Genomic DNA, 14,061 nt, shown 5'->3' on the forward strand with positions numbered 1-14,061 from the left:
ATTTATCATGGCATCATATATTATGTTGAATAAATTGGAAACTACCTAAATGTCCTACAAAAAAAAGTTAAATAAGTTGTGCTGGATCTGTAAAGGGGTATTTTATAATTGCTAAAATTTTACTTACAAGGAATGTAACATGGAACAACTTTAGGTTTTAAAAGGGGGCAGTATATAAAAGTACAACATAGTCTTAAAGAAAAAAATATGTATTACAGAAAAAAGACTGGAAAAATCTATATGGGCCATGGCCTTATCTCTATAATACACATATGTTATCAGAAAACATATTTTTTAATTCAGGTAATTTTGAGAAGAAAATAAAGTTTGAAACCAAGAGGCTTCCTTTCATCATTGATAAAATGCTTTCAGAAATAACATAGGTAGTTCTGCTGAAAATAGTTATTTTAGTTAAATGTTAAAGGCCGCACCATCTTTTGTTTTGTGGAGATAAGTAACTTCTCTATTATTTGTTAAATTAGAAAAAGTCTTTAATATTACAAAATTTCTAACACTATGTAAACAGCAAAAGTGATTTTAACACCTATTGAAGTCAGAAGCTTGTCTTTATATTTCCCATCTGATGATTCCAAATGCATACAATGTGTTATTTCTCAAAAGTTACCAATCATAATCCTTTTCTTTGTACTTTACAACTTAAATGAGCAATAATTTTTAAAAATCAAAATTATAATTTGCATCTAGTTGGTACCACCAAATGATTTGAATTTGTGAGGAACAAACTTGTTACAGTTGTTTTAAATTAATAGATTGGGAATCTGGAATGAGCTAATGCATTTTAATTAGTATATGAAGACTGAATATGTAAAAATGACAAACATAAATTATTTTGTTGCCCTATCACTGACAAAATTACGTTGTTCTAGCAATTATCAGTGGCATTTTAAAAAGAAAACATTGCTACCTTTTCAATACATGTTAAAAGAGGCCTTTATGTTTCTGTTATAGATATTTGAGATATTTGGACCTGTTGCACATCCATTTTATGTCTTACGGTTTAATTCTTCAGATCACATTGAAAGTAAAGGTATTAAAATAAAGGAGACTATGTATTTTGCTCCATCAATGAAAGATTTCACCCAATATATATTCACAGAAAAACTTAAACAGTAAGTACTTTACTGGCATGTTGTTCTTCGCTTACCTAATGTTTATATTTTAAGAATAATTCCCGGCCGGGCGCGGTGGCTCACGCCTGTAATCCCAGCACTTTGGGAGGCCGAGGCGGGTGGATCACGAGGTCAAGAGATCGAGACCATCCTGGTCAACATGGTGAAACCCTGTCTCTACTAAAAATACAAAAATTAGCTGGGCATGGTGGCGCACGCCTGTAGTCCCAGCTACTCGGGAGGCTGAGGCAGGAGAATTGCCTGAACCCAGGAGGCGGAGGTTGTGGTGAGCCGAGATCGCGCCATTGCACTCCAGCCTGGGTAACAAGAGCGAAACTCCGTCTCAAAAAAAAAAAAAAAAGAATAATTCTCTGTGATAGTAATTCCGTATAGTTATATTGTGTCTGTCTTCCAAAGAGTTCACTTATCTTCCCAGTAACATCTCTGAAGCCTACAATTTATTATCACTTTTGTAGGGTAGAACTCATATCTTTTGCAGAAAATGAAATGATGAGCCGTTAAAAGAACGTTTGAGCCATGTGCATTTTCTGATTTTAGTTCAGTATTTTTTTTCATTATATACTTTCTTTAATATACTTGCTATTTTAGTATTAGTATTTAATATTATTACCATTTCTTAACAATGGTTTTCACTTGAGTAAAATTCTCTTTGGATGTAAAGTGTAAAATTCTTTTTGGTTGTAAAGTGTAAAACTCTCCACCAAAAATTGTTGATTTTTCAGCTGCTATTACACATTTCACATATGCCGGTCATTACGTTGTCCTTTAGAATCTTTAAAGCAGCCCCTCTTCCTCTTCCTCAAATTATTCATAGTTAGCCTTTATTTGACCCTCTCTGCTTTGAGAATCAGTGTTGGAATAAACCTTGGTTACTCATGGAGGATTGTTGATACTCTTCAGGTAAACTGAGGAGAAAAGAATTCATTTTGTTATCTCTACCATTAAACTTGTAAAATATTTGAAAAGGTAATGCCCTATAGTCATTTTTGTGTCCTTCGTACCTGAGACAACTTCCAATTACAGTTGGTGTGAAATAAGCATTTTTTTAAACTAAGTTTTATGAAAACTGCGAATATCATGAAAATCAGAACTGCCCATCTCCTTTCCTCTGCGCACCATAGCCTTGGCTTTTCATTCCAGTTCCCTAATCCTAATATTTATATTTGCCCAACTTTTGTTTTTCTTATGAGCTTCCCATATCTTTTGAAAAGACAACATAAGTGTATTGCAAAATTAAAGGTTGAATTCGTGTCCTTTACTTTTTACTTTCTGTACTTTTAAGTTATAAGCAGAATTGTGATAAATACTTTTTTGATTCCCTACCCCACCCCACCCAGGGATAAGGGATCAGATGCATCTTGGAAGAATGATCAGGAACCACCACCAGAGGTAAGTGTGAGTTTCTTTATGCAATATTTTAGAAAGTAGGGCAGGACTTAATCTTATAAATATGTTAGGGAGGTCATTAATACTGGTCAGCAGCCATACTGCCTTATCCTGTCCTAGCTTTTGTATTCTCTCACCCTCCTAGGTGGACTGTTGTGTACCTTTCAATGAAAGGTTTTTTCATTTAGGAAAAAAAAACTTTTTTCGGTTACATTTAGCTGTATTTTAATAATTACCTTCTAATCATTTACATTATATTTTGCTATTTTTGTCAACTTTGATAAAGGCAGGATGTCATTATTTTAAAAAATTTTAATTCAGTTTATTAAATACACCATACGGGGCATAAAGACATGGTGCTTTTAATAGTAAGCTGCCCTTCTTTTGGAAGTACAGAATTATTGGAAGCTACCTACCTCTCTGTTTTTTTACAATATAATTACCTTTCTAAAAAGAGATCTTGATTTTCTTTGTGCATCTATGTCAGCAAAACAGTAGTTTTATGATCCAAGATGACTTGATAATCTAGTCTTCCTAGAGATGTGAAGTAAATTTAAGAATAACATGTAAATGAGTTAATGATTTAATAGAATTACTTGGTTAACATTCCATGACAGTATTTAAGCAGATTATCTTGAGTTTTTTTTGAAGTTATTAAAATACAAATATTACAACAATGAATATATTCATTTCTTAAAAATAGCATGTATTTATACAATATAAAATAAAAATGTATTTAAACAGCTTTATAAGTAAAAATTATGCATGAGACTTTTTAAAACTTGGTCAGCAGTTCTGATGAAGTTTTCTCAATATTATAGTTTTTCTTTTTTTTTTTTTTTTAAACAAATATACACATGGGAGTCTCACTATGTTGCCCAGGCTGGTCTTAAACTCTTGGCCTAGTGATCCTCCTGCCCTCAAGCAGTCTTCTTGCCTCAGCTTCCCAAAGTACTGGGATTACAGTCTTGAGCCACCTTGCCCAGCTAGTATTACATATTTTTGATATATATATTTTTTCTCATCTGGTAGACAGAGGTAGGATTCTGATATTTACACATTTAACCTTGGTCATTTTAGATGCTTAAAGCAATGCTAAATCATGATCTGTGTTAGTTTCTAATTATACTGAGGTATGAGTCAGGTTTATGCCGACTTAAAGGGTTTTATACAGGTATGAATCACTTAACCAGAGAATGATCCTTGCTTAGTATCTGAATTGAAATGGAATTATGTAAATTAAAGTTATGTATTTATGTGATTCCAGTTAAGGCTCTGAATATTCACTTAATGTTCTGAATTATGTTTAGCTCATCTGGAGCATATTATTACTGAAATTAAATGTTTTAAAAGTGTTTGAACATTTATAAAGATCTCAAAACATGTTTCTTGTAAAATCCAGATAATCTTCTTTTATTTTTTTGAGATGGAGTTTCGCTCTTTTTGCCCAGGCTGGAGTGCCAATCTCGGCTCACTGCAACCTCCACCTCCTGGATTCAAGTGATTCTCCTGCCTCAGCCACCTGAGTAGCTGGGATTACAGGTGCGGACCACCATGCCTGGCTAATTTTGTATTTTTAGTAGAGATGGGGTTTCACCATGTTGGCCAGGCTCGTCTTAAACTCCTGACCTCCAGTAATTCACCTGTCTCTGCCTCCCAAAGTGCTGGGATTGCAGGTGTCAGCCACCGTGCCCGACCAATATCTAGATATTCTAATGAATCCCTGTTGTTTCTAACCTAAGCATTAAGTTTACCAATTACGGCAATGTGAGTTATTTGTAAAATTGGTTTGACTAGGTTACTTGTAAAATTATATCTCACGTAGCTCATGTTGTTTGTTTTTTCCAGGTAGCTTGACTGGATTGTTAATTATGTTGGGATTTAATTTTGTAATATTTGTTGATGAAACTTGTAGTCTAGAATTATTGCCTAACTGATCATAGATAAAAATTATAAGTTTGTTTGGTTTAAACTTAAAGAAAAAAGAGAAATATCATGTGCTGTGAAAATAGAAAGCTTGCATAAAGAAAATAAGAGAAAGTATGTGCTGTGAAATGTTGGGCTGTGCAAAGGACCTAAAAATTACCTTGGGTTGTATCATATTTATCTTCATAGCCATTTTTAATACAACAACATGTACATTACGGTAGAATAAGTGTGTTTAATGAATGGAGATTTGAATTAATTCGCATATAAGAAACATACATTTTTCTCTGATTTTAGGAGGTGATAGCAAAGTACTACCAGAGTAATCTCTCTGAAATAAACTATTCCCAATTAAAATTCTTAGTCCTCCCTCCTGCTCTTAAAATGATTATTTCAGTTATTTCAAACGGCACTGTAAGGTTTCTTATTAGCTTCTCCAATTTTATCTTTTCTGTTTTTGCTGTGTAAGAAGCGGCTTTCACTGCCGTTCAGCACCATTTTTCTTTTCTGTATATACCATGTTCTATCATGCCTCTGTTTTGCTGTGTAAGAAGCTTTCACTTTGCCTTTCATTCCCATTTTTCTTTTCCGTGTATACCATGTTCTGTTATACCTCTGTGTGTATCGTTCCCATGCCCTGAAAATTTTCTTTATTTTCATAGCTAACCCAATCAGGTATTTATATTGGGTTATCCATACCAAGAAGTCTTCCTTTTCCTTTTTTCTCTTTATCCAGCACTGTAATAGTGCATTAAGTTGTGGCACTCATTCATTGTACATATAATCTTTTTTCTCAGAAGGAGTCTTCCCTCTGATCTCCATACTTCCTAGTGTCTGTCAGATACCAGATTTAACCTGAATTTAAAAATCTTATCACATTAAGATCAGTAATAAGAACTTGTGCATTTTGAAGGCATACAATTAGTTGATGTTTTCGAATTAGATTTTAGACTCTGAAGTGTATGAATTTCTGGTTCATGGAGGATTTGATCTAGAATGTATTCCAGCAAAGCCATACTGAAAATTACATACAAAGATGTTCATATACATTTTATTTCTTCTTTTTAAATGTGTATCCCTGCATACATAATGGGCCTGCTTTAATATATTTTTTATATGAAACATAATAATAAAAGTTTTCTGGTGTTAATAGAATAATAAAATGCCTGACTATTGCAGCCCATAGCAGTCATAATATATATAGCTCATAAATCTTGGTTTTCTTGGTGGACTGTAACAATGAATCCTGATTCTTAGTTACATGTGAATTGTACCGCATTTAATTTTTAAATAATTTCCTTTTAGGAGTTGGGTCATTTATGTATCTGCTTATAAAAGCCTTTGCCTATGGTCTTACCTAAATAGCATCCCCATGATTTGTATACCCTTATTTTGCCTTAATATCTATTTATAGCCCTTGCTATATACCTAAAATTATATTTAAAAAGAAAGTAAACCTATAAAGAATGAACCTGTGAAGGTTTAGAACAGTGCTTGGGTGTGTATTTTGAATGAATGAATTGCGGAGCATTGTCTTCCATTGTTGTTGGCTCTTACAAAGTGTATAATTTGCTTAGTCCTTGATCTTTTGCATCTGACACTATGATGAATCTTAAGTCTAAACTGGAAGTCAGACTCATATCTGAGGGCCGATTACTGGCCTGTGTTAATTAAGAGTCATTAAGCATTTATCAAAAAATAGTTTATTTTTCTACCATGTCTAATTCAGATATAGAAAATATTAAGTATCAAAAAGGCAACTTTTTTTTAAGAGTCAGTGGTTAATAATAGGCTTATTTTCTTCACCTCCAAGTATATACTGTTGAATTGGCAAATCCATGTAACATAAACCTATTACATACCTTTCTCTGCAAGGCCTTAGATTTCAGTGATGATGAAAAAGAAAAAGAAGCCAAACAGAGGAAAAAATCTCAGATTCAAGGCCGGAAAAAACTCAAATCTGAATTTAATGAGCCAGGTGAGTGAATACAATATGTATAGTCATTTCTTTATCTTCATTTACATCTATATAAGTTTATCAGTAATAAAACTGAAGGAAACATATGTTCTCTCTTACCCCCTAGCATTCTACTAACATTTAGAGTGGTTACATAGCAGGAGGTATGGTAGTTTTATGAGCTTAAGCATATAAAAATGGCTTCCTGGGGTAACAGACAGACTAAATCTTATTACTTGTGCTTCTCAGCACTTTTTTCTTAAGATATCCATTTGCTTCCATTTTTAGAAATTTTATGATCTAGTACATGATGAACCTATTAATAATTTGAAACTATCAATAATAGTTTGTTCCTCTTCATTACAGCGTAACATTTCAGGTATGAATTTATCAGATTACCTGACCATTCATCCATTGAAGCACATCTAGGTTGTTTCCATTTTGGGGTGATTAGGACAAAAGCAGCTATCAATATTTGTTACAAGTTTTTTGTGAAAATAGATTTTTATTTCTCTGGAATAAATGCCCAAAAGTGCATTTTCTTGGTTGTATAATAATTGCATTACGTGTTTAGTTTCCTAAGAAATTGCTGTACTGTTTTTCAACGTGGCTGTAACATTTTACATTTCCATCAGCAGTATATGAGTGACAATTTCTTTGCATTTTCTCTAGCATTTGGTGTTATCACTATTTTTAATTTTAGCCATTCTGCTAGGTATGTAGTGCTAATATAATTGTGGTTTCAATTTGCATTTTCCTAATGGCTAATGATGTCGAACATCTTTACATGTGCTCATTTACTATCTGTATCTTCAGTGATGTGTCAATCCATATCTTTTGCCCATTTTTAAATAGTATTTCTGGATTTTTACTGTCAAGTTTTGAGAATTTAAAAATGTATATTTTAGATATACTAGCTTTCTGTCAGAAAATAACGTGGGTTGTTCATAATTTGTTCTAGTCTATAATCTTTTCCCCCTTTTAAGAGGTCCTCTTGCAAGACTAAAGGTTTTAGTTTGGAGGAAAATTAATTTATCAGTTTTGTTTATGGAATCTGAGAACTTCCTGCTTAGCTTTAGATCCTAATGATTTTCTTCTATTTTTTTCCCTAAAAGTTTTGTAGTCTTCTGTTTTACATTTTACACTTGCAATTCATTTTGAGGTAAATTTTGTGTAGAAAGTGAAGTTAGTCTTGAAATTGCTTAGAGTGGTAACTGCTACTTTATTTCTGTTGTTAAAAATTATTAGCGATATTCTAGGTCTTTTACCTTTCAGTATAAATTTTAGAATGTTCCGTACATCAGCAAATGTCTTGTTGAGGTTTTTTGTTTTTGTTTGCCTGTTTTTTGAGGCTCACGCTCTGTTGTCCAGGTTAGAATGCAGTGGTACAATCATAGCTCACTGTAACCTTGAACTCTTGAGCTTTTTTCTTTCATTTTCCTGACTGACAGAATCTTTTGTGTAGCAAAATTTTTAAGTTTAATGAAATTCAGCAAATCGATTCTTTCTTTCATGGATCGTGCCTTTGGTGTCCTATCTAGAAAGTCAGTATCAACTCAAGGTCATCTATATTTTCTTCTCTGTTATCTTTTAGGAATTTTGTAATTCTGCATTTTACATTGAGGTCTGTGATTCATTTTGAATTCTTATGAATGGTGTAAGGCTATTGTGTAGATTTAGTTTTTGGATATGGATGTCCTGGTGTTCCGGCCCCATTTGTTGAAAAGACTACTTTTGCTCTGTTGTATTGCTTTTGCTCTTTTGTTAAATCAGTTGATTATGTTTTATGGGTTTGTTTTTGTACTTTCTGTTTTGTCCTATTGATTTGTCTCTTCTTTCACCAGTACCTCACGCTGTGATATCTGAAGCTTTATAATACGTCTTGAAGTTGGATAGTTTCAGTCCTCCAGCTTTATTGTTCTCCTTCAATATCGTTCCATTGTTTTTTTTTTATTTTGGTTATTGTAATGCTCATTTCTAAAATTTCAGGTTTTTTTTAAATATCTTCTTTTTTTTGCTAAAGCTTTGCAATTTTAATTTTTTAGAACATTTATAATATCTTGTTGAAACATTTTTATGACTGCTTTACTATCTTTCATAATTCTAACATCTTTGTGATGCCCTTGGTTGATTTTTTTTTTTAATTGAATGAAATCTCCCTGGCTTTTTTTGTAATGAGCACTTTTTTTTTTAATTGAAACTTGGATATATTGAGTAATATATTACAAGACCATGGATCTTATGTAAATCTTCTCTTTTAGCTGGGTTTGTTGTTACATTTTCTTTGTTTTGTTTTTTAAAATACTACTCTGGCAGTGAAAGAACAGGGTAGATTGAAGTCTAGGTATTCCTCTTATCCTCTGTTGACACCTTTGGCTAAGGAGTGCTTTGTTACTGCTGGATGAGGGTAGAAGTTCTGACATCCCATAGTGTCTTTTCTTATTCCTGGAGGGACAGGAGTACTTGGTCACTACTCCCCATATGGCGTGCAGTGACACCAGTGGAGGATGGCCTTGTTATCACTGGGTGGGGACAAAATCTTAACTCTACTCAGTCTTCTCTGACATTACCCCAGTGTAAAAGATGGAAGAACACTGTGTTGCTGCCAATAGAGGTGGAAGTTCGGGTTCCCCATGTGATGTTTACTGTCATTGTGAGGAGGCCTTACTACCCACACCGTGTTCAGCTTGTTCCTGATGCTACTGTGGTGGAAGGGTTGGAGTAGCTCATTACTGCCTGTCAGGGATAGAAGTCTAAGATCTGTACTCAGCCTTTGAGAGTGTAGAGATGGTGCCACATTTTCTTCTGTGGTGTTTGGCTGGAGTAGAATAGTTATTGTCTAAGTGTTTTCTGTCTTGCTAGGTTCTCTTTCTTTGGCATTAGGTTTTGTCTTTTCAGTTCCTTTAAAATTGATTATTTTAAGACATACTCTTTTAATTGCCATAAGATATACTAGATAAAGAAAAAGGATAATTGAAATTTCAAACAGTACTTTTTGATATATTAAACTTATTTTCATTTTTGTGTTTTCCCTCCCCTCACTCAAAGGTGAAGATTTTGCTGAAGTACATCAGAATTGGAATGCTCATAGCTCTGCTTCAGAACATTCAAAAGGATATCGCAACAGAGAATTCACACGAGGATTTTCCAGAAGCAGATACCCTCGATCTTGCCATGGCAGGCCTCCACCTCAGCAGTTCTATAACTCAGAACATATGGTACCTCAGGAGACTTCAGGATTTCCTTCCCAGAGACAAGATAATCCCATTATGCCACAATACCCCTTTCCCCCTCCAATGTTTGATATGCATAATTTTTCACTCTGCCCACCACCTCCACCCCCACCCCCACCTGTAAACATGCGTTGGGCTACCCCAAACATGGCAGCTCATCCATTACTTAACTTGCCATACTCCCTACCCCCACCTCCTCCCCCTCCACCGCTGCCTCCTCCACCCTCTTCTGGAGATAGTAATTCTCATTTTGGACCTTACTATTAGGTGACTATGCATTTCCAGAGAAATGTGGACTTGTCATATTATGTAGTAAGGATTTTTTTTTTTTTTAAAGAAAAAGTGATTATGGAGCTAGATTTTTAAAAACACTGTAAAATACTAAATGATTCCTTCTGTTGTAAGTTGATATATATTTGTAGCCTTTGTGAAATTGTATTCATATGAAAATGTCAGCTCAGATTGTTGGGAGAACATTAAATTATGTAATATTTAAAATTTTGAATTCATGCCTTCTCCCACCCAAACCCACCCAGTTAAACTATATATATATAATAATTGGTATGGAATAAGTTTCATCATGGGTAAAATATATGGAGCACATTGATTTTCTTGCTATAATCTGAAAATAAGATGAAGTCCTTTTGAGAGTCTTTATTTTTATAAATGTATACTTTAGAAATCAGTTTTAATTATAAACATAATTTGCAAATAAATTTAAATGACCATAATTTTTCTTTTTAAAGCAGTTGAAGGGTGTGTGTAGAGGAGGAAATTCTTAGATATTGGTAGAAGCTCTGATTATAGCTAAAGTAAATATTATGCATAGGCAAGCTTCTGTTATCTGTGCGATTTCCTTTATTTAGGCACCTGTTGAGAAGGCTTTACTGTTTAACCTCCTAAAAGGGATACAAAGATTATTCACAATAAGATCTATTCAGGGATTTCATCTTCCATATTTGTTTCCCAGATACTCACGTGCAGACTAGGTTCAATAAATAACAAGTATTTATTGAATATCACAATTTAGAGTTTTTAATTAAATGAGTAATGACTACTGCTTTATATTATGAAGTGTCAATGTAAGGGAAATTATGGGTTTTAGAACTAGAAGAGGCCATTGAAATACTCTAGTTTTCATTTAATAAATGAGGAGCCCAAGTGTCCCAAAGAGGTTAATTTAACTAAGATCACTCAGCTAGTGAGTTGATGAAGAGTTGAACCTACATCTCCTGGTTTTCTGATTAGCATTTTCCACTAATTAGATGCTTCCCAGTCTTTCATTCCTTAACACACTTTTGTATGGCACATTGGAATAAACTAGATAACACACCACTTAGCAGAAACCCATTTACTCTGGTTGCACTGAGGCCCCACTTTTTTTCCCCATTAGCTGAGGGGACTCTTTGCAGCATTCCTAGTACACAAGTTGAGAGGCTCTGCCTTGGTATATATTAACTTTATCATGCGAGTACTTTCCTCATTATCTTTTGAAATGTTTTTGGAACTTTTAAGTTACCTTCTCAGGTTAGCACAGCCTTTTAATTATTTGGTAGAATACTGTAAGAGTTTATGAGATTGTATCTAAAAGCACTAAAAGAAAAATGCAAAACCCTTTTCCACAAGAATGGGAACAGTAACATGTTATTATTAGACATCAAGCTGTTCTGATCATCATGGCCTTTAAAAACCTGTCCATTTCTGTACCTCAGGTACAGGTTTACCTCATAGATACTGTGGCTTCAGATGCAGATCACTACAGTCAGGTCAGTCACACAAAGTTTTGGTTTCCAAATGGATATAAAAGTTAACGTTTGTGCTCTACTGTAGTTTATTAAGTGTGCAATAGCATTGTGCCTACAAAAACCAAATGTGTTTATCTCAATTGAAGAATATTTTACTGTTAAAAAGTAATAATGACCTTCAGAGCTTGCAGTGAGTTGTAATCTTTTTAACTGGTGGAGGATCTGGCCTCAGTGTTCATGGTCGCTGACTGATCAGGGTGGTGGTTGCTGAAGGTGGCAGTTTCTCCTAATAGATAGCAGTGAAGTTTGCTGCATTAATTGGCTCTTCGTTTCACCAAAGATTTCTGTGTAGCATGTGATGCTACTTGATAGCGTTTTACTCTCTAAAACTTTGAAATTTGGGATCGGTTCTTAAACCCTGCCACTGCTTTATCAACTAAGAAGTTTATGTAATATTCTAAGTCCTTTGTTACCATTTCAATAATGTACTTGGCATCTTCACCATGAATAGCCTTTACTTGAGAAGCCTCATTTTTTCTCATCCATAAGAGGTAACTCCTCATCTATTCAAGTTTTTTCATGAGATTGCAGCAATTCAGTCACATTTTCAGGTTCCACTTCTAATTCTAGTTTTCTTCCTATTTCTACCACTTCTGCAGTTAATTTCCTTCACTGAAGCTTTAAACACCTCAAAATTATTCATGAGGGTTGGAATCAACTACTCCCAAACTCCTGTTAATATTGGTATTTTGACCTTATCTCATGAATCATGAATGTTCTTGACATCTTAAATGGTAAATCCTTTCCAGAAGGTTTCCAATTTACTTTGCCCCAATCCATCAGAGAAATGGCAATCTATGACAGCTATAACCTTACAAAAAGTATTCTTATATAATAATACTTGAAAATCAAAACTATTCCTTGATCCATGGGATATGGAATGGATGTGTTAGTAGTCATTAAAAAAATACCTCCTTGTATATCTCCATCAGAGTTCTTGGGTATGACCGGGTGCATTGTTAATAATCAGTCACATTTCAAAAGAAATCTTTTTTTGAATGGTGGACTTAAAATCTTTAGCAAACCATGATATAAAAAGATGTGCTGTCATCCAAGCATTGTTTTTTATTTATAAAGCACAAAATTCCTAAGGACCCTAGGATTCTTGGAACTGTAAATGAGCATTGGCTTCAACTTAGTCACCAGCTACAGTATCTCTAACAAGATAGCCTGTCCCTTGAAGTTTGGAAACTAGGCATTGATTCCCACTCTGTAGCTATGAATGTCCTAGGTGGGTGCTTTTTTCAATAGAAGACTATTTTGTACACATTGAAAATCTGTTGTTTAGTGTTTAGTGTATCCATCTTAGCTAGACCTGGATAACTTGTAGCTTCATCTTGCACTTGTATGTTGAGATGGCTTCTTTCCTTAAGCCTCATGAGCCAACCTTTGCTAGCTTCCCACTTGTCTTCTACAGTTTCTCTCAGCCATCATAGAATGGAAGAGAGTTAGGGCCCTGCTCTGGATTAGGCTTTGGCTTTAAGGGAGTGTTGTAGTTGGTTTGATCTTACATCCAGACCACTTAAACTTATTCCATATCTGCTGTGAAGCTGTTTTGCTTTCTTATTCCTATGTTCACTGGAGTAGTATTTTTAATTTCCTTTAAGAAGTTTTTCTGTGCATTCACAACTTGGCTGTTTGGCACAAAAGTCCTAGCTTTTTAGCTTGTCTCAAAGCCTCAGCTCAACATGCTGTCTTCACTAAGCTTAATCATTTCTAATTTTTGATGTGCGGTGAAAGATGTACAACTCTTCCATTCACTTGAACACTTAGGGTCATTGTAGGGCTAGTAATTGGTTTAATTTCAATATTGTTTCATGAAATAGGAAGGCCTGAGGAGAGAGAGAAAGAGATACAGCACATCTGTGAAGCAGTCGGAACATACACATGTATCCATTAAGTTCACTATATTATATGGGCATAGTTTGTGGTGCCTCCAAAACAATAGTAACATCAAAGATCACTGACGTGAGATCACTATAACACAAATAACAATTATGAAAACGTTCAAAATACTGAGAGAATTACCAGAATGTGACAGAATACATGAAGTGAGCATATGCTGTTGGGAAAATGGAGTTGATATACTCGCTAGGTGCAGGATTGCTTCAAACCTTCAATTTGTAAAAAATGCACTATAAAGTACAGTACAGTGAGGTGGAATAAAACAGTGTATGCCTGTAGTACTATCTGACTGGATATTTAATATCAACAGTAGCATCTGAATTATACCATTGGATCTTCGCTTCAATTAAGTTGGTATCGTAACCACTTAGGTCCAATCGCCTCTCTCTATATACAGTCCTCTGTGTCTGTGGATTCTGCATCTGTGGTTCAACCAATTGTGGATCAAAAATATTTAGAAAACAATAAAATGTATGGTTGCACCTGTACTGACATGGCAGACTTTTTTTCCTTGTAATTATTCTCTAAACAATAGCATATAACTATTTTTATAAAGTTTATATTATATTGGTCATCATAAATAATGTAGAGAAATTGTTTAATAGGTATTGGGAAGTGATTAAGTCATGAGGGCTCTACACTTTATGGACTAGTGCCTTATAAAAGGGGCTGCAAGGAACTGGCTTAGATCCTTTTAC

At 34.3% G+C, this 14,061-nt stretch overlaps 1 protein-coding gene across 1 annotated transcript in view; it reads left to right on the forward strand.

Moving 5' to 3' along the window:
* NAF1 (nuclear assembly factor 1 ribonucleoprotein) overlaps positions 1-13,855 on the forward strand; it is a 39,556-nt gene extending 25,701 nt beyond the window's left edge. Inside the window, exons 5-8 of the mRNA XM_032248525.1 lie at positions 970-1,130; positions 2,489-2,540; positions 6,339-6,441; positions 9,469-13,855. Of these exons, the coding sequence (XP_032104416.1) occupies positions 970-1,130; positions 2,489-2,540; positions 6,339-6,441; positions 9,469-9,920 (768 nt within the window). The 3' untranslated portion in view covers positions 9,921-13,855. The remainder of the gene's footprint in view (positions 1-969; positions 1,131-2,488; positions 2,541-6,338; positions 6,442-9,468) is intronic.
* Positions 13,856-14,061: the final 206 nt, after the last annotated feature.

Source organism: Sapajus apella, unplaced genomic scaffold (assembly GCF_009761245.1).
Source record: "Sapajus apella isolate SASKATOON/1434 unplaced genomic scaffold, GSC_monkey_1.0 scaffold67, whole genome shotgun sequence".
Classification (NCBI taxonomy): domain Eukaryota; kingdom Metazoa; phylum Chordata; class Mammalia; order Primates; family Cebidae; genus Sapajus; species Sapajus apella.